Below are 26,321 nucleotides of genomic sequence, written 5' to 3' on the forward strand. Positions count from 1 at the left end.
TACAAAATTCTCATGTTTGTACTTTACACTGTAATTTCTAAAAACAGGAACAAAGGAAATGTTAACTGCCTTGTTATTTGCTGCCTACCTGGCCACAGAAGCAACAATATCCATGTAGAAACTACACATGATATTATCGCAAGGGCTCAGCTGCTTCTGGGAAGTTCCAAACAAAGCAGGAATGATTTGAAGTTCTACAGAAGTAAAAAGGTAGAACTGACAGGTATGCAAAAGCCAAAATTAATCATGGGAACAGGCGTTCTGATTGCTGGTCAGAGTCATCACAACTACATTCTTAGAGTCTCGCACTATCACATAATAGAAACTTTCAGACAAAAATGAAAAAGGGTACATTCAGATGTGGTGATTAATGCATTTTCCTGATAATACTAGTGCTTTTATCCCAGATTCAAATGTTCCTTTTAAGCTGCATCACCTGTTGTGTTGTAAAACAGTGGCTTTTTGATCAATATATCACCACGTCACACTAAATTTAAATGTCATCACATGAAATTACAATGCATGCAATTTTCCCAGGTTAATGGGGTTGCAATGTTTTTTTCTGGAAGCAAATAACTTGCTGGATTCTTCTAGTTTTCCAGAAGTGACTTTTATGTTGTGTGAAAGATCACATGTTGGCATCTGTCTGTCTTGGGAGACAATGAAGGAGTTGGGAGTGAGGTCCAACTGTTGGAAGGTTGCAGGACCTGCTGTGGCTGTAGACATGTTTTGTTGCAGCTGGGGCAGATGAAGAAGAAGAAGAAGAAGAAGAAGAGTTTGGATTTGATATCCCGCCTTTCACTCCCCTTCAGGAGTCTCAAAGCGGCTAACATTCTCCTTTCCCTTCCTCCCCCACAACAAACACTCTGTGAGGTGAGTGGGGCTGAGAGACTTCAAAGAAGTGTGACTAGCCCAAGGTCACCCAGCAGCTGCATGTGGAGGAGCGGAGACGCGAACCTGGTTCCCCAGATAACGAGACTACCGCTCTTAACCACTACACCACACTGGCTCTCTGGTTGTGCTGCTGCAGATGCACCATGGCGTTTCTTCTCTCTGGACGCCTCCCAGCAGTCATTCCTCCTTTGGTCACTGCTATGGCTACACGGCCTGACTGTCTGTCTGCAGGCACTGCTGTTGTCTGCAAGGGATTCACACATGGCAGGGTAGATGTTGTCACATTTGCAGACATCTTTGTAATACAGAGTTGGTCTGCCAATGGGCCTGGGGATCCTGCCATCTTCCATTCTGTAGACATGACCAAGCCTGAATAGACGTTGCTGAGACAGTTGTGTGAACATACTGGGTGATATGGCCTTGGGAAAGCACATATTTGTTTGAAACTCTGCCCTGCCATGTGATACCCCAAATCCTCCTGCCACAGGGCATTTGGAAGGCATTGAGGTGCCGTGCCTAATGGCTGTAAGTTGCCTACGGCTCACTTCCATAAAGCAGTGAGCTCAACAAGCATGCCTGGTAGACCTTTATCTTGGTATTGGACATTAGCATCACATTTTCCCATACCCTTCTGGTGAGCCGAGCCATTGCCACAGCTGCCTTGCCGATGCGCTTTTCTAGCTCAGCATCAATGGAGATGTTGCAGGTTATGGTGGAGCCCAGGTAAACAAAATCACCTACCGTCTCAAGTGTCTGGCCACTAATGCTGATGCATGGAGTGGTGGCAACACCCTCACCCAGAATGCCAGTCTTTGTCAGGCTGATGGTAAGGCCATTTTCCTAATGTTGCCCTGCCTGAGAATTTCCATGCTGGACATATTTGGGAGAAGAAAAGCCTAAGGAGTAAACCCTACACAAATCCAGAGTGGAGTCCCTAAGATGGTTGGATGGCATCTTGTACGTCTTCTTCTGGCTCCTCCCATGATTAAAGTGTGCCTTTTTGACAGACTAAGGTTCTGGTTTCCTCAGAAAAGCTGTAGTCTCTCTCTCTCCCCCCCCCCCATCTCCTCTGCTGCCCACCCAACCTTTTAAATAATAATAATAATAATAATAATAATAATAATAATAATAATAATAATAATAATAATTTATTATTTATACCCCGCACATCTGACTGTGTTTCCCCAGCCACTCTGGGCAGCTTCCAACTGAATATTAAAAACAATACAGCATCAGACATTAAAAACTTCCCTAAACAGTTGTCTTTTAAAAGTAGAATAGTTGTTTATTGCCTTGACATCTGCTGGGAGGGCGTTCCACAGGGCAGGCGCCACTACCGAGAAGGCCCTCTGCCTGGTTCCCTGTAACCTCACTTCTCACAGTGAGAGAACTGCCAGAAGGCCCTCGGCGCTGGACCTCTGTGCGGGCTGGATAATGCGGGTGGAGACGCTTCCTCCCCGCCACCTCTGCTCTTGGTTTTTGCTTTTTCTTCCCCTCCTTTTGTATCTTTGTCTTTCCTCTCTCACTTGAGATATGCCTCATCCATCATCTTCCAAAGCTACATTTAAAATCTTGCATTTCTCCACTGATTTCTTATAGGCAGGCCTCACTTCTGTTCCTGGAGAAATTTTAAAATATGTGTACCAAGAAATTACTTCTCTAAATAATGAGATAGTTCTCTTTGCTTTTTTAAAATATCTAATGCATCTCTTTCTCCACCCTCTTTTGCTGTTTCGACTCTCTTCTTTGTACTTCTTGCCTTTTCTTTCAGCTAGGCTGCTAGCATCTTGAAGATTACCAGGGGGCTGCGACTATACATCTTGTTTTTCAGCTACTTCCATTAAACTGCCCAATTTCATCTCTCCTTTCTCTTCCAGCAGATGCTCAGTGTTCCATAGCTACTAAGCAGCTCAACCCTTATGAGGCTTTTTGTTTGTTTGTTTGTTTGTTTGTTTGTTTGTTTGTTTGTTTGTTTGTTTTACCCTCTCAGGTTCAATTTCTGAACCTGTTCTTCTGCAAGTATCTTTGTTTCCCTCAGGCATGCTGGCTACTTCCTTCTTGTTGCTCAGTGGCCCCATTTGAGATCGAGCTCAGCATTAGAAGGAGTGGTGGTAAAAATAAATGAATGTGTGTCGGTCTGGGATGATACTGCCTACCCCACTACACATTCCCATGAACACAGTTTGCCATATGTGGGGAAAGGTATAAAGAATGATTTTCCTAAATGCTGACTTTCTCCCTTTTGGTTGCTCATATTAACGAGGGCAACCAAGTTCAAAACAGAGCAAATAAAAAGTCTAAATCTCTTCAGAAGAACTTCCAGATCCTATCCTGCAAACTGTTTCTCTCCAAGAGCCAATTCCCAAGTTAAAGCAGGCAGACTCCCACATTTCCACTCTAAATATTCCCTCAGTGTGCTTTAATCAAAACTATCCAAATTTATTCTTATTTATGTTTATTACTATTTAGCAGCAGGCTGTTTCTATTCTCTTACCACAACGCCTTAGGGAATTTCCATAATGTCAAACTGCACCCCTTTCAAAGCCATATTTGTAACAGACCATTTCAATAACAGATTATCTCATTGAATTTTAATAATCACATGCATATTTACTAAGAGCCTTGTTTTTTTAAAAAAAACCATGAAAGATGGGGAAAAATCATTTGTGAGAGAATGCTGCTAGCATTGAGCTTAGGAAAGCACCATACATTTTCACCACACACATGCACAGAGATTAAAGAACCACAGATCTCTGCAATCAAGAAGTTGGAAATCCCAGTTAACAGCACCTTGTTTCAAAATGAACAAACACAGAGACAATCTGCTGATTCAGGCAGCTAAGGGCAATATGAAGCAAATGTTGTGCTCAACTGATGTATAGAAATGCAAAACAAAATTACTGCATTTAACAGAGAAAGTGAAATATATTTGCAAACTAGACATCATAAGAAGGGCCTTCACTGACTACCACTTTTCTAGATGACCAACACTACTACCTCCAATTAAAGCTGCTTAGACAGGCTGTCAATGGAAAGACACTGAGCAAATAATTTCCCCAAATACTAAAACTTACACAGCAAAAGGTACGATAAAAATTGCACCTCCTATCAACTAGGTTATTTAAATAATATAAGACCCCCCCACTTTTTTTGTTCATAGGTACACCTACTGATTACATAGTAACATAAACCATGATTGCGTGATCTCAGGCAGTTATGCAGCCTAATTTATTTCCAACCTGGTTTGTGTGAACACAACTCCCACCATGTTCAGTACTTAAAATTGGAGTCTGTGTCTGATGTGACACCTTTCTTCATCTAGATTGCACAGTACACACACACAGAACAGAAAAATAAGATAAGATACCTGAGCAACAACTCAGGCATGATTCCATTCAGACTCAGTCCTCAAGAACATAAAATTCTTATTCATATACCAACAATTAACTCATGACTGCATTTGCTGTAAGAGGTTCTTCATGTCCCTTACACAAACCCCCACAATGACACATTTTTGGCTATAGAACAAAAACAAAGATCATGACTAGCTACCCACCTATTTCACTATTTTCAGGAACTGCTGCTTCATATTCAGTACGGCTGAACGAAATAATCTCTGCCTGTGCTTCCGAATAGACGGCCAAAAGTGCAGTCGCTGTTCTAGCTGGGACTCCTTGATCAGAAGCCACTATCAGGAGGTGTGAAACGAGGCCTTCCTGAGGTACAGGTTCTCGAAGAAAAATTTCTCCCGTGCTTGGGCCCATCTGAAACATGGTTTGTGGTTTCAGGAACCTAAAATTCACAACTCCATTTAGTCCTAGGTCAACATCGCTGGCTCTCACAGTAGCCAATGTCTGATTTATAGGTGTGTGAGAAGATACATGAACAATGACAGGATTCTGTAGGAAAAGGGGACTATTGTCATTGAGATCCTCAATATGCACAATTACAGTAACACTTGTGCTTCTTGGTCCGAGGATGCCAGAGTCTGTTGCCAAAGCCTTAAATACATACTGAGATTTTAATTCCCGGTCCAGCAGTTTGGTAGTAAATATCACACCAGTAATCCTGTCAATGGTGAAGGCTCCAAGGATGTCCTCTGTGAGAGAGTATGTGACCTCACCATTTGGACCCTCATCTGCATCTGCTGCAAAAAGTTCAAGAACTGCTGACCGTTCTCCGATATCTTCTCTCACTGACACTTGATACTGGTTTCTTGCAAACAAGGGACTGTTGTCATTTTCATCCAGGACTTTGATATGCAGTTGGGTCACCGAGCTTTTTGGTGGACTGCCCAGGTCGAAACACTCAATAACCAGGGTAAAGTTACTGTCAGTTTCTCTGTCTAAGCTGCAAGTGGTGAAGAGGTCTCCTGATGTTTTGTGTAATGCAAAGTATCCTCTAACATTTCCACCTTTAAAATGGAGCAAACATTAAAGAAAAAGAACACATTGGTTGAGCATTCTCTTTAAGGGACCACTTAAAAAACAACAACCACCAATCAAGATAGTAAATTTTTTGCAACTATGGGCCCCAGGTATGCTTTCCTGAGACCTGCATTTCATTTAAATCAGGTCACAGTAGTAGATCCGAAGCACCACCTGAATTTACATAGCAACTGTTCCGTCAAATGGATTCTCTTCCCCTCTGTCCTCCTCAAATCAAACTTGCAAGATCTATTGCTCCTGAGCAAGGTACTCTTTTGCCAACTTCAGTTACACAACGGAACCTACAAAAATTGTTAACCAAAAGGAGTTATTTTGACTTGCTTCTCTACCAAAAGTTTACCTATGGGAAGCAAAGATATTTAGTGTTGTAATATCTATATCTATCGTTTCTTATATTCTGGGTTGTTACTGTTTATGCTTTGGCTACTAGGGACTCCCTTATAGTTATTTTTCCTTATCCAGACAAGAAGAACACCACCCCTCCTCATTGCAGGCCTATTTCCCATTTTGTTTAACCATGCCATTGCAAGATAAATTCCATGTGTGTGGGGGGGGGGGGAGGAATTAAATAATAAAATAAATTAAAACCTCTAAAGAGATCAGAAAATATTACACTGCGACATTTTTAATATTCAGAGTATAAAGCAATTCAGCCTACCAATGATGTGATATTGCACAGTCCCATTACCACCAGCATCCTTGTCTACAGCCAACACAGTTGATACTGTTGAAGGCTCTTGGTTCTCCATAATTTGGATCTCAGAAACTGGAAGGATGAACTTGGGAGCGTGGTCATTTTCATCCAGTACTCTGAAGATTATTGTCGCTGTACTGGATAAAATGGGAGTTCCACTGTCTTGAACCAGCACTAAATAGAAAAGCAAATTTGAAAGCTAGTATACAAAAGCAAGGTACAGTAGACTGCCTGCCAACAACGTGAGAACAACAAACTTTGCATGCTGTTCCTCCTAAGACACAACACAACTTTATGTTTCTGAACACATTGCACTGCTTTTGTTTCATTAAATTTTGTTGCCCTGGCGAAGAGACAATAAGTAACAACTTCTATTAAAATTTCAGGGTGTTTTTTTTAAAAAAAACACCACTGATTTACTTGCAATTTTTGTGCAAAACCCATTAAACTGAAGTAGATTCTTACCTTTAATAGTGAATTTATCTTGAGCCTCCCTGTCAAGCGAGGTGACTGTTGTAATCTCTCCAGTATCTGGGTTTATTTGAAAAGTTTCATATCCAGGACCTGGTAAAATTTCATACTGGAGTAGAGAATTGATTCCTTAAAATACAATGGGAAAATCAATAAAACATCTAAGTGTATCAAACCTCAGTATTAACAGTCCAGGTACTGGCTTACTAGCTATTTTCCTATGGAAATATTTTGGTACAAAGGTAACTGAATTCATTATTACTTGTATAGAATCCCTTGTATAAAACAAAAAAGCTCAGCACACCTTTAGCAATGAACTGAAAGACAAACATAAACCTATTTTAAAAAATCTGGAGAACTCTTGCTGGCACGCACCAAGGACTTGTGTGAGTCTAGTGCGAGTTTTTTCTTGCCAAGTTATACTGCATTAGACATCATTCCTAATTCTCCAAATATTAAAAGGTGCTTGCCATGTAGCTCCCCAGGTGACCATCTAAGAAACCCCTACCTAATCAGGCAGAGCCAATGTTGTAGTTTTATGCAATACAAACCAGAATACTGTAAACAACACAGGGTTTCTGGGGTACAAGATCTAGTAATCAGCAAATCTCAGTAAGTCAGAAGTACCCAGTAAGGAGAACATTTATGTGTATGCCCTAACCAATTTAAGAAAGTAAGAGGGAAATCATACAAGTCTCGTTTATCTCTTAATGGAGGGAAATTGTAGCTCTGAGATAGAGCACATGTTTTGCATGAATTCCCAGGACCTCTATTTAAAAAGCATCAGGTAGATAAGGAGGTGAATGATCTCTGCTTAAATTCAGCTGCAGCCACTCAGAGAAGCCATATTGGGCTAGGTGGCCAATATTGGGCTAGGCGACCAACTCTGTATACAACAGTTTTCCAAGTCGTTATGGACACGTAGCCCCTGTATTTCTGCATTGCCCACAAGCAGTAGATGTAGCCTTAATAAAACAACCTCATACTAAAAATAGGGTAGTTTAAATACACTATTCTTATCACATTACGAAGTGATATTTTTAACTACTTTGTGGTGAAACCAACTGAAAATTGGCTATGGAACACATGGTGTTGGCAACTACAATAAGAACCACAAGCCAAACATACCGTTTGTTTGTTTGTTTGTTTGTTTGTTTGTTTGTTTGTTTGTTAGACGATATACGATATCTTTACTGTCATTGTCCCATGCAGAACAATGAAATTGAAAAACTACATAAAACTACATAAAAACTACATAAAACTACATAAAAACTACATAAAACATTCAAAAAACCCTAAAAACTCTAAAACCCCATTTTAAAATACACTATACTATAGAGACCCCTTATGCTGCGTTTAGAACGTGTTTTTTTGATTGACGGATTGCACTTATTGATTGCTCCAAGGAGCTCAAGGTGGTTCTCCCCTCATTTAATCTTGCCCCCTCAATTCCACTACAGATTCAGTCTTTCACCCTACACATGGACCTCAGCATGAAAAGACTGATAACTCTGATCTAGAATGCCCTTGTCATCATCCAGCAAATGCCCAGCCACCTAAAGGAGGTGTGTTTCGCTACTTGAGAACCCCGCCTTCTTGATTGTTATTCGTGCACCTTACTTAAGAATGGGGTAGCTGCAACTACAGTTTATATGGCGTTCTGTAATACTTCATTACCATGCAAAATCAATACCACTCTCCTCAGTGCTGCGGGAGAAAATGTTGTTTATGAACTTTAGCAGCTGTTTGCTTCTTGCTATAGCTGTATGCCTTCTGTAGTGGGAACTCTGTTTCCCATTCACATCCTTTATTGCTTCAGAATAAATTGTTCCCATATTTCTTGTGGTTTCAGTGCTCTCCCGAGGAAAGCATGGCACCATTTTCATAACGTGTTATACAGCAAAATAACTGGTGCTATTAAGTATAATGGATTTAATCCTACATTTTGCAGAGAGGATAACAAGTATGCATCTCAGGTTATTGTATATGACTTGCAGCTAGGTAAAAGTTAAATATTTGTCTGTATTACAGATACAGACAGACAGATTCAGTTTGGGGACCAGCTTGCTGAATGCTACACTGGGTTGGAGGAGGTTTTCCAAGGGAGATACTGAGAAACCCCACCTCTTGCAAGTACAAAATGGCACAATTAGGCCATTTTAGATTCTGGATTCAATGCAGCTTATTGGTATGGTAGGGGTTCCTCTTTGGAAGTTAATTTCAATTGCCTCACTCAAAAACTGGTAAGTCAGCAATGCTGTGTCTGGAACCTGCCTATTCTTTTAAGTGAGACCCTGGAGACCTGTCCAAAATCTTGCCCTGATGAAACCACCAGAAAATGCATCTCTTTGTACTCAAGCCTCCATCTTTTAAGTAGTCTTGCTTATACTGCTGTAGTTAACAGCAACATTAAAAACAATGCAATATGATGATCTGGAACCACACAGGTCCACCAGGTAGCTGTTCCACTTTAAGTTTACTTGTACATAACTTACGATCCAAGTCTATGTATAAAGTTGTGGTGCAAATTTTTCTGTTATCTCTGCAAGCATTCATATGAAAAACATGACTTAGGAACTCTTCATGGGTAGTGCTATTTCATGGAACCCCAAGAGCAAGTTCCTAGGTCCTTCCTGGATTCTTGTAATAGCATCACCACACAAACATTTTCATGGACCGCTAATTCCAATATAATGTTTTCAGGTGCACGCTTCTGTGGGGGAAATTACAAAAGCATTCTTCAGCAGAAACGGTAATATTAGACATGAAGCTTACCAGACAGGAGAGGAGCAGAGAGGCAAATACCTTCCTCTTTGGCTTGATTTACTCAGGAATTATGAACACCTATAGCCAATTTCCTATCAAATCCTCTGTCACTCAAGCTTCTTTACAAGACCAGTGGATGCTCTGCCGTCACTGTCATTGCATGCCCAGCTAGGTAAACTTAAATCTCACTAAAATCCATGGAACATTAACAGATGCAACCGATCCTGTACCCTAGAATTTTGGAAGTATTTTTGCTTAGGGAAAATTCTACAGGAGCTGAACCTCTCCTTTTACTTCTAACGTTAGTATTTGGGGAACATTGAAATGCCAAGGAAGTGTTTGTGCTGTTACTTTTTATGTTTAGAAAAAGTTTGCTCCTGTAGGTCACAATCTCTTTTCAGCTATAATGGAGAGAAAAACAGATGCTGGGATTACAGTGCCCCACTCTGGCCAAATGATATTAATGCATGTTTCCAATTTCTATTAAATGTGTCACTTTTTTTAAAAAAAAATGCTTTTGAGATAGAAAAAAATAAATGGCCAAGAAGAGTGCTCCTCAAAACACTAAATACCCAGTTATGCTTGGAAATTTAGTGTGGCTCACTAGTACTCAACTGCTGGAGGCATTCAATCCATCCAAAGCTTGGGTAGGTAAAGGTAAAGGGACCCCTGACCATTAGGTCCAGTCGTGACTGACTCTGGGGTTGCGGCGCTCATCTCGCTTTATTAGCCAAGGGAACCAGCGTACAGCTTCCAGGTCATGTGTCCAGCATGACTAAGCCGCTTCTGGCGAACCAGAACAGCACACGGAAATGCCATTTACCTTCCCACCGGAGCGGTACCTATTTATCTACTTGCACTTTGACGTGCTTTTGAACTGCTAGGTTGGCAGGAGCAGGGATCGAGCAACGGGAGCTCACCCCGTCACGGGGATTTGTACCGCTGACCTTCTGATCGGCAAGTCCTAGGCTCTGTGGTTTAACCCACAGCGCCACCCGCGTCCCAATAAAGCTTGGCTACTGGTGGATAAAAGACAAAACCGTCCTCCAGATCATCCCACTCTTCTTCATTTACTCCTCTCCACAAATGCCTGGCCTGTAGTTTAACAACTACAGTCCCTAAAGGATGGGCTATAGCAAAATGGAAAGCATATTTTGCATGCAGAAGGCTCAATCTTTGATTATTTGCATCACTAGTTAAAAAAGAATCAGACAGCAGGTGATAAGAAAAACCTGAGATCCTTGAGAACCACTGCTGATCACGGCAGACAATAAATGGGGGGAATCAATCTTCAACTTAGGAGCTTGTGAGCGCATATATCAAAGCACAGGATTGTTGGCATTGTTTCAGATTCAAAGGTTGATGTCAAAATAATGTGAATTTGTCGTTTTTATTTTATTTTTTTGTAGAAAGCAAACTACCTGAATCTTTATCTATGGCTTCAACTTTAATGACAACTGCTCCTGGATCTTCATTTTCACAGATGAAAGATTCATATAGAGATCTGGTAAACACTGGAACGTCGTCATTCACATCGACAACAATTATTGTCAGACTCTGAGTTGCAGACAGAGCTGGGGTACCATTATCAAGGGCCACAATGGTCAGGTTGTAATATTCTTGGTGTTCATGATCCAAAGCAAAGGCAGTAGTTAGCAGTCCTGTTGTAAGAGGGAAAATTGTAGTAAGGATATAAAATTTATCCCAATGCAGTTGGTGTTTCAGTAAAGCTTTGCTATGGCTCAGTTCAGCTCTCGTGTCAAATCGATGGTTTGTGCAAACTATAGTTCAGATGCCAAACCAAGGTCTGAGTTGCTAAAGTACAGAGAAAACATTACCATAAAGAAGATTTGCCTTTGCCTGCTATATCCACAAGGAAAAAGTCCCCTTTAAGGGATCATTTCCATTTTCATCAAAATGACACCCCCCTTCCTTGAGCCACTCATTCTCCACTGCAGCAGAAGAGATATTACATAAGACTTTCTGCCTCAACTTCTCCAGGTCAGCTGGAAAAGCTGGCCTCAAGGGAACAAACACCTATGCCTTATTTTCACACACCCTGTGCGATACGCTAGATAGCTCCCATATCCCTGCTGACCTTCTCCATTTGTAACCTGCTTTTTGTTTGCACAAATCAGAGCTCAAAGCATAGTTTGCAAATGTGCTTCAAACCACTGCTTCTGATTCTGCATTGTGGGCCAAGTGCTGCTAAATAAATTACAAGTATGTGCCTTTTCCCTTACAGAGGTGCTTAACTTGCCTGTTTGCTTCTTTCCTTGACACTTTGTCACTGGGGCTGAGACTGACACTCAATTGGACCATGCATTTCTACAGTCCTTTAATATACCATATTTTTCGCTCTATAAGACCACAAGACGCAACTAGTTTTTGGAGGATGAAAACAAGAAAAAATATATTCTGAATCTCAGAAGCCAGAACAGCAAGAGGGATCACGGCGCAGTGAAAGCAGCAATCCCTCTTGCTGTTCTGGCTTCTGGGATAGCTGCGCAGCCTGCATTCACTCCATAAGACCCACACACATTTCCCCTTACTTTTTAGGAGAGAAAAAGTGAGTCATGGAGCAAAAAATACAGTATGTTAAATTCTGTGGAAGCTGGTGAATGTTTACAAGTTTCCACAACACTTTTGCTCTATGTTCAATCAAAAAGTTGCTTTCAAGAGTTCAATTTTTAAAAAGGAGATGGAAAGAATCCCCAGTGCGACTTCTATGGGGCTAACTTAGCCCTTTTTACCCTTACCTGCAGTTTTATCTATTACAAATGGATGGTCTTCGTTATTCGAGAGAAGATGGTATGTGACTTGTCCATTCCTTCCTTGGTCTAGATCTCGTGCAAGTATGTGATGCACTAATGAGCCTACCTCTGCGTCTTCTCTAACGTAGGAAAGGGGAGATGAAACGAAGCTAGGGTGGTTATCGTTGACATCTAAAATGATGACTTTTGCTGTCAATGAACTCTGCCTGCGATCAGTCATGTTTGCAGCCTGATCTATTGCCGATACTGTCAGGACAACAAATGGAGTCATCTCTCGGTCAAGAGGAACTGCTGTGATTAAGCTACCATAAGAGGGGTGAATGAGAAATGGATTTTCAGTGAAGTCATTCCCGTGTATAGAATACTGAAGGTTGCTGTTTAAAAAACTCCCATCTCCATCTTTTGCATTAAACGTGTACACCAAGGTGCCAACGGGCACATTCTCCTCTATCCTAATTACAACGAAGTCATCCTGGAAAGATGGTGAGTGGTCGTTTTCATCTTTGACATCAATACTGAGGAAAAAAGTATTATTCTGTGGAGAACTATTCGGGTTTTCATTCACAACAACTCTAAGGAAGTAGTGAGATACTGTTTCATAATCAAGTTCCTTGGAAAGAAACAGATCCCCAGTAGCACTGTTGATTTCAAATGGAGCATCAGAATCTTCTTCAAATATGCTAAAATGCTCTTTTCTGTTGGAATATGGGTGCTGATGAGGCAATTTTAGAGAGCCCAGCATTTGCGCAGGCCTAAAATTTTCTGGTAGAACAAAATGTCTGATGTTTGAGGAGGGAACAGATCTCCCTTGGGGAAGTGGGATCACCTGAAACAAAAGAACAAAGTTTGAAAAGCGAAACAAGCAAACAGCACTAATACTGCTCTTATTTATTGAAAATATACTTTACTTTTTCTAGGACATTCATTGTTCACAGCCTGAGTGCATGTACTTCAGCTAATGCTAATATACCTCAGGAATTCAACAAGCAGCACAAGTGTTTACACTTAGAAGAGGCTTCTTGTCGACGCCCATTCCTCAGCCACAAATTTATCATTCCCTAATAGCCGAAAGAGTTCCTGTGCTTGTAAGAATACAGCCCACACAAAACACGATAAATGGTTTAATCTATCAATTGATTTTGCAGAAAGGTTATCAAATCACAGCAGGAATTGCTTTGGTGCAAATCTTTCTAACAGTCTCAAGCACTTCCAAGAATCATAACCCAACAGTCGCATAATCAGGAAAAACTACTAGAGGATTCTTTAAAACTAACTGAAGTTACCTTCTTTTTGGCAATGTGCTATGAATCTTATATTTATCTGGCAACAGAAGTCTTGATGAAGGCCCATAATTGAGGAAGGAATATTGGGAAAAGGAGGCTGCACCATTTAAAAAACAAATTAAAAGTGGCAAACTACAAAAGGTGCAAATCTTCTTAATACTATGCATTCTTGTGCATAACTTACACAATACTCACTGTGCAAACCACAAATGTTATCTCAACACAGTGTGTGTGTATTACAGTGCTCCTACTAAAAAACTTAAAGGTATTTATTCAAACTTCGTAAGGTATGGTCTTTCTACACAGGGGCCAGCAAGTCTCCTTTACTGAAGCTAATCAGTAAGTATATCCCCTGACAGAACAGCAACTGTGCTTTGAAATGCACCAGGTTAAATCATGCTCAACTGCCTGCATTTGCACAATTCCAATTTGTCACTTTTGTTTGGTCATAATGGCACAAACCAACAACAGTGATGATAAGTGAGTGTATTCAGAAAAGCAATCTCAGGAGGTACCCAGGGTTTGGTTCAGAGGACAGTAAGTTCTCTTTAAAAAGTCTCTGATCAGGCCAACAGTGTCAGGCAAAGGAACAATCTGATAAAGACAGAGAGTTGGATCCCGTCTAAATTATTCATAATTAGGTCCCACTGATCACAAGCTGCAATTGTTTACAATGAAATTTATTTCACATTGCTTTCAATGGGACCTAAGTGCAACTAACTTAGTTTGCAACCAAGCATGCACACACACACACACACACACACACACACACACAGGGGTGTGTGTGTATGTATGTGTGTGTGTGTGTGTGTGTGTGTGTGTTTCAGAGTGTTTGCAAGTTTCCCACTAATTTCTCTTTTTTAAAAAGTGTATTGCCTTTCTCACTTTCGCTGATGGCTTCCCCTTAATGAAGCAGAAATGTTTGGCACAACAGTTGCAGTTCCTATATTTAAAATTGAGTGAAACATTTTCCCTTTCCAGGGTATTGGCTCAGCAGAGAAATATATGGATTGTGGGGGAGAGGGTGCTCCAGGCATGTCCTAACTGGTTTGTGCTCCAGATACTTCAAGAAAACCATGCCTGTTTCAAATCAATACCTCCACAGTGATGACTACTTGTCCTTGAAGAGGAGGGACTCCCTGATCAGCTGCAGTGATTGCCATTTGGTAGCTTGAACGCCAATTGTACAAAAGAGCTTCAGTGGTCCTTAACTCACCACTGCTGCTGTCAATCTGGAAATGGCCTAAACTTTCTCCTGAAAAAGATACATCACTATTAATATACTTGCACATGAAGAAGTGCTATAGAAACAGCACATCACAGAACAAACTTAAGTCCTGAGGTGGTATCAACAAAGTAGTCCCGTTAGTTCGATTTCTGGCTGCACAGTAGAACAGCCCCTCATCTTCCCCTCCATATGCATCCCCTAGACATGTTATGGGGGTTCCCTGAGTCAGAGCAGATCTGGGGAGGGGGAGAAAAGTAGTGGGGGAACTTCTATCACAGAACTACTTTGTTGAATACAATCCTGAGTGACTGCAACAGATGACTTCAATAAACATTGGGTGTATACTGAAGATAGAACAGATTGGTTACGCTGCATAACTATCAATATAAATGCCCATGTGTATACTTACGGACCATAAAACAAGATGAGAAACGATTTTGGTGAAAAATTGGCAGAAAAATAGTTTCTGTTGCTTTGGAATTATTTCAAGTGGTAACCAGAGCAGAACAAAAAACCTGACAATGGGGATAAAATATAGCTTAATGCAACCATTCTGCACTTGACTACATTTTACAACAATTTCCAAATATTGATTCTGCACTATTAAATATTTTCATAAATAATCTCCTGCTAAATGCTGAGTTTAGGCTATCGGCATCAACTGACACCTACAACTTTTCTTCAGTCTGCGAAGGAACAATTCTTGTCAGAAAACCTCCACTAAACAAGAGATGGGAGCCAGTAAACCAGTGCAGCATGTTCTGAAAGTCCCTGGCTGCAAAAGCTAGAGTGAACTGAACTTCCCCCCAAGCACCTTATGGATGTACAGTACCTCTGTCTCTTGTCCTAATATCAAGTACATGCACAGTTCGATGGACAAGATGAAAGGATCACAGCTGTAGAACACACATAGAAATAATCCAGAGCAGCTGCAACAAGGTGTGCTTGCATTTGTCCCTGCAAAGGCACTGTAAGAGCCACTCCAAAATACTTGTGTAGCACCCATATGGATTTTAGGCCCTCTGGAAACACAGAGGCTGAGGTAACAGCTTTGTTGGCCTTACCAAATATTAAGGGACATGGCCTGAAGAGCAGACAGGATGCCTGAGGGAGGCCTTCATTATAAACCTTTTAAGTTCTAGGCAAAAACGTTCCTCTTCAGCCAACCTTTTGGCTGATTAACACCTAATACTCTTTTAAATGTGTTGTGAGAGTGGGAGGGGAGGTATTTGTTTTTGTTTCAATTATGTATTTTGTGTTTTTTATCTTGAAATTTTAATGCTGTGAAGCACCCTGAGATCTATGGATGGAGGCTGGTATACAAATTTAATAAATAATGATAATAATAACATCCTACTGCCCAAGGACTCTGCAACACATGCCTAAGTCAACGCCATTTTACTCGCCTAACCCAGAGTCCAAATCAGAAGGAAAAGTGAATGGTAATTGTCAGTGAGTTAAGTTTATCATGAAGAACAATGGATATTTCTCCCTTTTTTAACCTAAGGGCCAGAGGGATTTCTTGATGCCTGCACCCCAAGAATAAAAACAGGAAGAAGCAGCACCAAAATCTGACAGCCCATTCCCTCAGGAGCCAAACAATAATGCTCTGCACCAGCTGTAGTCTCTATTTTATAGCATACCCTAACCCTAGTGGTTCAGGAAGGCAGTCTCCAACTTCCATGGTTTACTTCCATGGAGAGGCCCAGAAAACAGGTTTCACATATCCAGTTTCTCACAATTAGGAATGAATGAGCTAGTCATTGTGGGGTGTCAGGGAACTGCCATCAGAGCATCAGGTGGTGGAGGGACTCAGGCAGGATGAAAGAGACTCAACTGCTGAAGCAGGGACCAGCAGGGGGAGGAGTGGGTCTCTGAGGGAATGCGAGCAGGAGGGAGGGCTCAGGGAGGCTTCCAGCGAGAACAGTGGGGAGGTATCGGAGTCTCCCATAGGCAGACCCACACCTCGCAGGAAACTGTCACGCCGTGAGTCCAGGAGACGCGTTTCCGTTAAGGAACTTCTTTGCTGGAAACGCTTCCGCAGATAGCCACTGTCGGACTCTACTAGTGACTAGAGCAGACATGTCTGAGGAGCTCCGTCACACACGGAGGTTTGTGGGGTCGCACAAACTCTGAGGGAGCACGTTTTCACGCACAAGCAGCTAATCAAACCCTCACAGCAGTCCGACAGTCTTTGTACGCTGCCTGTGCAAGAGAAGGCATCATGAGCGAACCAACCGGAACCGGAGGAGCAGGGGCTGGAGCTGGTCCAAGCTTGGAAGATAGATACCGAGCGTTGGAGGTTCAACTGGCCCTGCAGACGGCGAGGTTGGAGGAGAGAAGGGCTCAGGATGCAGACAAGAAGGGGAGAGCCACGCAATTCCCCAGAAAGGTACCAGGATTGGTGCAAAAATTTGGGGGGGACCCCAAGGACTACCATGCTTTTAGGACAGAGATGCAATATGCCCTTAATGTGCAGTTCGATGAGTTCCCTGATGAGGAATCGCGAGTTGCTTTTGTAATTGGGCATCTTGAGAAAGGGGCTAGAGACTGGGTTCGACCCCTAATGGCAACGCACAATGACATACTAAAGGACACAATGAAGTTCTTTCGTGCAATGGATATCATGTTTTCCAGCGATATTGAGGAAGGGGTGGTGCGCAGACAGCTAATGGCTTGTAAGCAGGGAAGTCGATCTGTCCGTGAATATTGGACTGAGTTTACCATGCTGATTCACAGACTGAGTTGGGATTTATCGGCGGCACCCGTTCAAATGCTATTTGAAGAAGGTCTTTCTTCGGGGGTGAAAGACGAGCTGGCACGGAGCCCCAGGGCGGAGTCTATGGATCAGCTGACCAAATCTGCGCTGACCATAGGAGCGCGGCAGGAGGCAAGAGCCTTGGAGAGGCGGGAAGGGAGAGGGGAACGTTGGAAGGAGTTCCGCATTCCAGACATTCCTGAGCCAGCTTTCCCGCCGGCAGAGCCGATGGAAATCGGAACAGCGCGCGCGCGCGCATTTTCAAAAACCAGCGAGGGAGCTAAGAAGGAGGGAAAGGGCCCCCGGAAATGCTATCTCTGCCAACAGCCAGGCCACTTTGCCAGAGTCTGCCCCCAGAGGAAGGAATGGCAAGGGATGGTGGGAGCTGTTGAGGGGGGAGAAGAAGGGGGAGCGGAGCAGGTAAAAGCCAACGCCTGGTTGCCACAATTGGGGCACTGCAGCCAGGCCAAAGAGCAGTGAAAGTGCCCGTGCCAGAAGCTCCTCGACCTGCTCTAGTGATTGAAGTGTCGCTAGAGCTGCAGAATGGGCACCCCCTAAAAATAAAGGCGCTATTGGACTCAGGCAGCTCCTGCAATTTTATGAGCAAGGAGTTTGCTGCTGAACACCAGATACAGACCATCCCTTTAAGCAACCCCCTGCAGGTGACCACGATTGATGGCAGGGAGTTGTTGGGAGGAGGAGTCCGCTTGCAGACTGTCCCAATGATAATGAGGGTGGCAAGGCACACAGAACTGATAGCGTTTAATGTGGCCACCCTGGGAGGCGCTCCCATTATTTTGGGAATGAGCTGGCTAGCTCTACATGATCCGCTGGTTGGCTGGCATCAAAGAGTGGTGTCCTTTGGTTCAGCACATTGCCTAGAACACTGCAAAGGGGAGAAGGGTTCAGCAGGGGCCCAAGCCACCCTAGCAGGGACTGAAGTAATGGGGAAGGTGAAGGTACCACCACAGTATGCAGATCTCAGCGACGTGTTCAGCGAGAAGGAAGCTGACCAACTACCACCTCATAGACCCTTTGATTGTCAGATCAATTTACTCCCAGGAGCACAGCTTCCCGTGGGCAAGTTGTATGCCATGTCAGACAGGGAAATGCAGGAGTTGCGAGGGTTCATTGACAAGAACCTGAAGAGAGGCTTCATCAGAGAGTCCAAAGCAGCAGGGGGGAGCCCAGTGTTCTTTGTGGACAAAAAAAATGCGGACAAGCCGAGACTTGTATGTGATTTTAGGCGGCTGAATGCAGTGACTGAACCGGTGGCGTTCCCTATGCCCAGAATTGATGATATTTTGACCAGGGTGAGGAAGGGAAAGATTTTCACAAAGCTGGATCTAAGGGGGGCGTACAACCTGATACGCATAAGGAAAGGGGATGAATGGAAAACCACCATGTTTACCCCTTTGGGGGCGTTTGAATACCTCGTTATGCCATTTGGATTACAAGCAGGCTCCGCGTGTTTTCAATCTTTTATGAACCACGTGCTGGGCCCTTTGCTCTACAAGAATTGCGTTGCCTTTCTAGATGATGTGTTGGTGTATTCTGAGAATGAGGAGCAACATGTGAGAGACGTCAGAGAAGTGTTGAGCAGACTGCAAGCCAACAGGCTGTGGGTCAAACTGGAGAAGTGTCGGTTCCATACCAAGGAGGTGGAATTCCTGGGGTACCGCCTGTCAGACAAGGGATTGGCCATGGATCCCGGCAAGGTACAGGCAGTGCTGGAATGGAAAACACCCAAAACCAAGAAGGATGTGCAGAGGTTCCTAGGGTTTGGAAACTTTTATCGTAAGTTCATCCGCAACTTCGCCCATCTGACGGCGCCCATCACTGACTGTCTCAGCAGTAAAAAGAAGTTTGTATGGACGGCGGAGGCGGAGCGAGCGTTTGAGGAACTGAAAAGGGCCTTCGCCTCTGAAGAACAACTTCTGCATGTGGATTTACGAAAGAAGCTAAGGGTTGAAACAGACGCATCTGACAGAGCCATAGGGGCGGTGCTTCTTCTGCAGCCGGGGAAGGAGGAGTCAGAGTGGCGTCCGTGTGCCTTCTTCTCGCGGAAGCTGAACAAATCCGAGAGGAACTACACGGTGTACGACCGAGAACTGCTTGCTATTCATGAGGCGTTCCGGAGATGGAGGCATCTGCTAGTTGGTGCACAACATAAAGTGCAAGTGTGCACGGACCATAAAAATCTAGAGTACTGGAGAACGGCGCGAGTGCTCAACCAAAGGCAGTTGAGATGGGCCCAAGAGTTCTCCAAATTTAACTTTGAGATTTGTTATGTGCCAGGCCCAGAGAATGTTAGGGCGGACGCTCTCTCACGCAAACCTGAATATTTGGAGGGGGAGGGAGCACCCGAAGAAACCCATATCATTCCAGAGGACCGCTGGGTGTGTGGGGCGACTTTGGTGGGGCAAAGGGAATTGGTAGAGGGTACGGTGCAGGATGCATACGCCCAGGGGAAACTCAGGGATCTCAGAGGGGAGGAAGACAAATCCGGTGGTTTTGAGGAGAGAAATGGGGCATTGTATTATAAGGGAGCGTTATATATACCTGAAGGGGAATTGAGGGAGAAGGTACTCAAGCAGCTGCACGATAGCCCCACAGCAGGGCACTTTGGGCAACACAAAACCATGTGGCTGGTTACCAGGGAATTTTGGTGGCCCAAGGTCAGGGAAGATGTGCGGGAGTATGTGAGAGGGTGTGAACAATGCCAAAGAGCCAAGGGGGAGAGGCGGGCGCCGGCTGGTTTATTAGAACCACTGCCCACACCTGAGAGACCGTGGGAAGCAGTGGCAATAGATTTCATGACTGATCTGCCAAGGTCTAGAGGGAAAACAGCCATCATGGTTGTAGTAGACCTGTTAACTAAAATGGCCCACTTCATAGCCTGCTCACATGCGGTTACAGCAGAAGAAACCGCCAAATTGTTTGTAGAGAATGTGTTTAGGTTGCATGGCGCCCCCTTGAGGGTGGTTTCAGACCGAGGGAAACAATTTACTTCCAGGTTCTGGAGGAAGCTCATGAGCTTACTGCATGTAGAGGTTAATTTCTCGACGGCCCGTCATCCTGAAACCAACGGGCAGGCGGAAAGAGCAAATGGGGTTCTCCAACAATATTTGAGGTGTTATGTTAATGACAGAGAGAATGATTGGGTGGAGAAGTTGGTGTTGGCAGAATTTGCCTACAACAATGCAGAGAACGTGTCCACGGGGATGAGCCCCTTTTTGGCTAATCACGGGTGCCATCCCAGAGCCTTCCCAGGGGGGGAGGGGGAGAACTGGAGCGTTCCAGCTGCAGAACAGTTCGTGGAAGAAATGGAAGCGATCCATCGCCAGCTCCAACTCAATTTAAACAGGGCTAAGGAGGAATATAAGAGGCAGGCAGACAAAAACAGAAGGGAAGGTGAAAGCATCAGGGTGGGGGACCAGGTGTGGCTGTCAACCCAAGGGTTGCCATTCAAAGGAGGTTGTAAGAAATTAAGACCCAAAAGGCTGGGTCCGTTTGAAGTCATACAGCAGGTCAATCCAGTGGCTTTCAGGCTCCGGTTACCGAACCACATGAAGCTGCACCCAGTTTTTCACAGGTCGTTGCTGTCACCGTATAGAGGAGACAGTGAGGGGAGGGTCACTAGGGGACCAGCAATGGAGGAGAAGGAACACAGCTACCATGTAGCGGAGATCCTCGATTCCAGGTGGAAGGGAGATCAAGTAGAGTATTTGGTAATGTGGGAAGGGGAACCGGAGTCGGAAAACACCTGGGTTAGGGCAGAGGATGTCAATGACGAGGTTTTAATAGAGACTTTTCATCAGAGGTTCCCACGTAAACCTCAGCCGGTAGCGAGGTTCCGAAGGGAATACTTTGCCACCACCGACGAGGAAGAGGAGTTGGAGGGGTTCCCAGATTCTGAAGAGGAAGAGGATTCAGCTGGCCAGGACGACGATCGATGGAGAGAATTGTTCGAGACGTCAGAAGATGAGGAAGATTCGTTTCGGGGTTTTAGCCCTTCACCTCCCAGGGGGGAGGAATTGGGAGGGGGTGAGGGGGGCCCTGGAGGGGAGGTGGATGTCAGGGAACTGCCATCAGAGCATCAGGTGGTGGAGGGACTCAGGCAGGATGAAAGAGACTCAACTGCTGAAGCAGGGACCAGCAGGGGGAGGAGTGGGTCTCTGAGGGAATGCGAGCAGGAGGGAGGGCTCAGGGAGGCTTCCAGCGAGAACAGTGGGGAGGTATCGGAGTCTCCCATAGGCAGACCCACACCTCGCAGGAAACTGTCACGCCGTGAGTCCAGGAGACGCGTTTCCGTTAAGGAACTTCTTTGCTGGAAACGCTTCCGCAGATAGCCACTGTCGGACTCTACTAGTGACTAGAGCAGACATGTCTGAGGAGCTCCGTCACACACGGAGGTTTGTGGGGTCGCACAAACTCTGAGGGAGCACGTTTTCACGCACAAGCAGCTAATCAAACCCTCACATGGGGTTAGTGAAGTCTGGATTTCTTGCTTTCCCCCAAGATATCACATGCAGGATGTGAAAGTATGTTAGGCTTCAAGTCTTCCTGGGAGGACTTTAGGAAGTAGTAACTGTTCTTTCTCTGTTAAGGAAAAGAGGTAATTTGGTCTTCATGGTACTTTAGTTTGAGTTCATTCAGCAACAAATAATTATGACAAGTATAAGCTGACTCTGGGATGCAAATTGGAGCTATGTTGAAGAATAGCAGTTGAGAAATGTAAAATTCATCTGTATTAAGATTGCATTATTCTCTACCAGTTTTAAATTTAGTGACACGAGTTATTCTCGATTCAAATGGGCTAATAATCACAACTTTGCTAAGAAAAAAAGCCAACATTTAAGGATAAATAACAATGATATTTGAATGTGAATAGTGTAAAAAATGGTTGTTTCAAAAATGAAGTTCGGCCATTTGTTTTATGTTGCAAAAGTGAATAGTCATGTTTCAAAGACTACTATTAATGTATCAAGCAGTATTAGAAACTGAGATATGAAAGCTAGGAGCTAAATGGCACCTCAAACCTAAGTTATGGGCACAACAACAGAATGTCTAGGCAAACTTTTATAGCAAGAATACAAAGCTGAAAATGAATGAACTGCAGCTAAAATGTTATGTTCATTTTTCACATGGTCTGGTCCTTTCGCTGCCCATCCCCCTAATATTCTTCAGAGTGTCTCTTCTCCAGTCTTCAGAGAGTAGCTGGAAGTGGAGAGGCAGAAAAAGCTCCTCCTTTCCTTCCACTCTGCAGTTTTAATCCAAAATCTTAGGCGTACTAGTGCACTCAGAAACTGCTCACACTAATGAAATTCCCTGCTGCAAAATGCACCTAGAACAATGAGAGTTTCGAACACTGGTATCTAGGCATGAATTTTAATAGGCTATAGCCTAACTCGTAAGACAGCAATAAAATATTGGTCTGTTAGGTTTCCATGGGACTTTTTTTTTAAGCTTCCTCCTTTTGTTCTTTTTAATAAGGACTGTAAAAAGCTGGAGGCTCTGTCACTGTTTTCTGTTCAATGACTCCAGAATAAATGTGCAGTGCATGATCACAGAACGTTAGCACTAGAGAGGGTCATTTTAGACCTGCAATTTTTATTTTTTATTTATAAATAAGCCAAAACTAGGACCTAGTAAAAGGAAAGACAAGAACACTTCAGGATTAGACCAGCATACTGCTTTCAGAGTCCAGTGTCCTGTTCTCAAAGTGACCAACCAGAAGACTGTGGGAAGCCAATGAGCAGGTCATGACTGCAAAAACAGTTTTGCTGCAGAATTCTCTCCAGCAAACATTCGACCCAACAAAGGATGAAATAGGATCTGCACAAGCCCCCATTGTTTGCTCCCATTATCTTTTGATCCCTGTCCCAGACTGCCATGGTCAATTCCTATAGGAAGAAGATTTCCAGTTAGTCATGGGAAAGGAAAGGTCATTTTCCCACTGGGACGGTGAAAGCATCTGCCTATAACAGATGAAATCCTAAACTATACTGAACATATTTTACTTAGTATTACCAACTTAATCCTGGGTGTGCTAAGTCAGAGCTTTCGATTAAGAATGCTAAACGCAACAAAAACAAGCGTGGAAGGATAAAAAGGTAAAAAGAGCTACTCCCAATATTACAAAGATCACAAATGCATGAAGAGAGACATGTCAATAATAATAAGTTTGAAAATTGGGCATTTTTACAACTCTCACATTTAAAACTGAATATACCTCATAATAAACAGGCAGCATGCCACATGTGATGGAGAGACGTGGGAATTCCACTTAATAAACTTGAATCAGTGTTTGATTCAGAAAAGAGAAGTTTCCAAGAGCAGCCAAGAACAGATCTTTGCCCTCAGTTTATGTTGTACGGTTACAACTTTGCCCAATGTATCTGGATATCGTGCACTTTCTTATCTGTACTTGAGAAGTAAGGATTTTTTTACCTGAGGACAATGAATATAACACGATCCCACTGTTCCCAGAATCAAGGTCCTTGGCAAACATGGTGGCAACCAGGGTTCCTGCTGGTTGCCCTTCCAAAACCTAATAGCAAGCAGATTGATTAGAATTAGACTTTCCACATAAGACCAACTAAATTAATATACATTAAAGAAAGGTTCAAAACTAAAGCGCTAAGAAGGACTGGCAGAGTGCAAAAGGAAAGGCTTTTTAATGGGCATCCAGACCCCAAAAATGGGCTTTTAGAGGGCGGGGGAAAGGGCAGTTCAAAAAGAACATTTGGGCAGTTCAAAATTCCAAGTCATGCAGAAGTTGCATTACGTTAGGCAATGTGAAGAACTAATTGATAAAAATGTGAAAAGTAAATTAAGTAGTCTGGGTCCCACAAGCATTCCCATTGTGTGGGATAAGCAGCTGCATATAACCAACATGTCTATGGGCTAGTAGCATGTGCAGCAAATGTAGGCTACAGTAAAGTGAAAATTAAGTTTAAACAGATTTTATCTCAGTAGTTTGGTATATTAGAATCATGCTTACCCTGATTATGTGCCAACTGTGCTTTTCAGCCGTTTCCCCATATTCTAACCACAAGATGGTGCTCAAAACAAATTTTTAAAAAATTATTGTGTGCTGCAGTAAGACACTATGAGGTTAAAAGGGCCTTTTTGCTTACAATGGTCTGTAAAACGCAAATTTAACACCTACACTGGTTGGAACATGCGTTTCATTTAAAAACAACTCTTTCAAATTCTGTCACACATTAATAGCATTCATACGCGACACAAAGGTGCTTCTTTAAGTTACACATGGATAAGAAAGAAAGGGATTTCAATCTGTCCAAACCTTGACATGTAGGTCTGCTCCAGACAGAAGCTGCGGGAAGCATGGGTGGTTGTCATTGAGATCGGTAACAGAGATATAGACTGTTATTGTGGCATTATGTTGCGGGACCCCGTTGTCAGTCACCAGAGCAATCAGATAGTGGTGAGCCTGCTGTTCATAGTCTAATGCAACCCAGTTTATAATTTCACCTGGTGGGGGGTTGGGGGAAACAGTGATAAAAAAAGAGCGTTATGGGCTGCATATAACAGGTTTTAACAAGCTGCGCACGCTTTATAGCACACTCTGCCTTAACCACGTCAGTCACTTGATATGCACACTGCATACTACAGAAAGCCAAGAGAGATCCTGTCACTCAGCATATATTTGTGTACCCTGGGGTCATTATAACTTCGCTGGACTCCAAGTGACTCCACTTCACACAGAAACAGCTAACTTTAAAGCCAGATGGCTGCTCTAAAGAAGCCAAAATATTTCCTTCTTCCAGCCAGCAGAAAAGAGCAAAAATTATTTTAGTTGTTAGCCAGCTGGACGAGACATCATATACCAGGGACTTCTCATCACAGACCCTTTGGGGGGACCAGCAAGCATTTTCTTCACTTTGCTGTAGGGGCTGAGGATATTCTGCAGCCTTGCAGCCCCTTACCACGACCAGCTGGCCTTCTTTATCGCAGGATTTTGGGTGCTTCGTAAGAAATCCATTCCTATGGAACTGTGCTATATTTCTTTGATCTCCACACTATCTCTCTAAACCCAGCTATATTAGCCATTCTGCTTTCCTCGTTTTCCAGATGGCAAGCAGTGGAGAGTAGTCTCAGATTCCACATCTGTGTAGTACAAGGCCTCTCCCGCCAGCTAGATTTGTCACTCGTGCCTGACTTTTTATTACACAATCCCTTCTGATTGATTTTCAACGTTTCATTTTATCTTGTTAAAATACCTGTCTTTGTTTATCCTGGGTTTTGGCATTCGAATCATCCAGAGACCTTCACCTCCTCAAATGCTAATCCTACATTTCACATACGAGTTGCGATACAAAATTATTAGACATTTTCACACCAATGTCCTTGAATCGTGTCCAAAGCCGCAAGAGTTCCAGCTACGGATATAGTACAGTGGAAGGGAGCAAGCAGTAGGTATAAATTGAGATCAGGGTAGATCCTTCACCAGGAAGAACAATGGAAAGTTAGCTGATAGCAACACAACAACTGAAGGCCAGTGGATCAGTTAAAGGAGAAGAGATGTCAGGTATGGTAAGGATGGGATAGTATTAGGAAGAGAAAGATGTAGGCAGGTCCCAGGGCAGGCCTGGGAAGATACAAATGGAAGATTGCAAATGTTTTAAGATTCAGAGGTGGGCATGAAAAAAGAATGGAGATATCAGACTGGTAAGTCTGACCAGCATCTGTCCTGCAAGTCATCTGCTCAGACAATATGTAATGTATGTGTGGAATGGTGGAACTGCTTGCCATCCAACTTTGCACTTTTGCAGGGGTTTGAGTGTTGTCCCTGACAGTGATATGTAACCATCTTTGCTAGCAGTTTTCACAGATACTTGTGATGGCATCAGCAGTACCATGCTCGTTCCTTTGAGCTGCTGATCACTGCTCAATAATAGCTTGAAGGTAAAAGAAAGAAAGAAAGAAAGAAAGAAAGAAAGAAAGAAAGAAAGAAAGAAAGACGATTATGTGACCTG

At 43.3% G+C, this 26,321-nt stretch overlaps 1 protein-coding gene across 1 annotated transcript in view; it reads right to left on the reverse strand.

The window, feature by feature from the left end:
* Nucleotides 1-26,321, reverse strand: part of DCHS2 (dachsous cadherin-related 2) — a 114,936-nt gene that overhangs the window by 17,229 nt on the left and 71,386 nt on the right. Inside the window, exons 6-13 of the mRNA XM_083519842.1 lie at nt 24,629-24,816; nt 23,770-23,869; nt 14,428-14,585; nt 12,033-12,873; nt 10,695-10,934; nt 6,502-6,636; nt 6,001-6,210; nt 4,451-5,308 (exon numbers count right to left, since the gene is read on the reverse strand). Coding sequence (XP_083375968.1) covers nt 4,451-5,308; nt 6,001-6,210; nt 6,502-6,636; nt 10,695-10,934; nt 12,033-12,873; nt 14,428-14,585; nt 23,770-23,869; nt 24,629-24,816 — 2,730 coding nt within the window. The remainder of the gene's footprint in view (nt 1-4,450; nt 5,309-6,000; nt 6,211-6,501; nt 6,637-10,694; nt 10,935-12,032; nt 12,874-14,427; nt 14,586-23,769; nt 23,870-24,628; nt 24,817-26,321) is intronic.

This window comes from Podarcis liolepis, assembly GCF_965112155.1.
Source record: "Podarcis liolepis genome assembly, chromosome: 9".
Classification (NCBI taxonomy): Eukaryota; Metazoa; Chordata; class Lepidosauria; order Squamata; family Lacertidae; genus Podarcis; species Podarcis liolepis.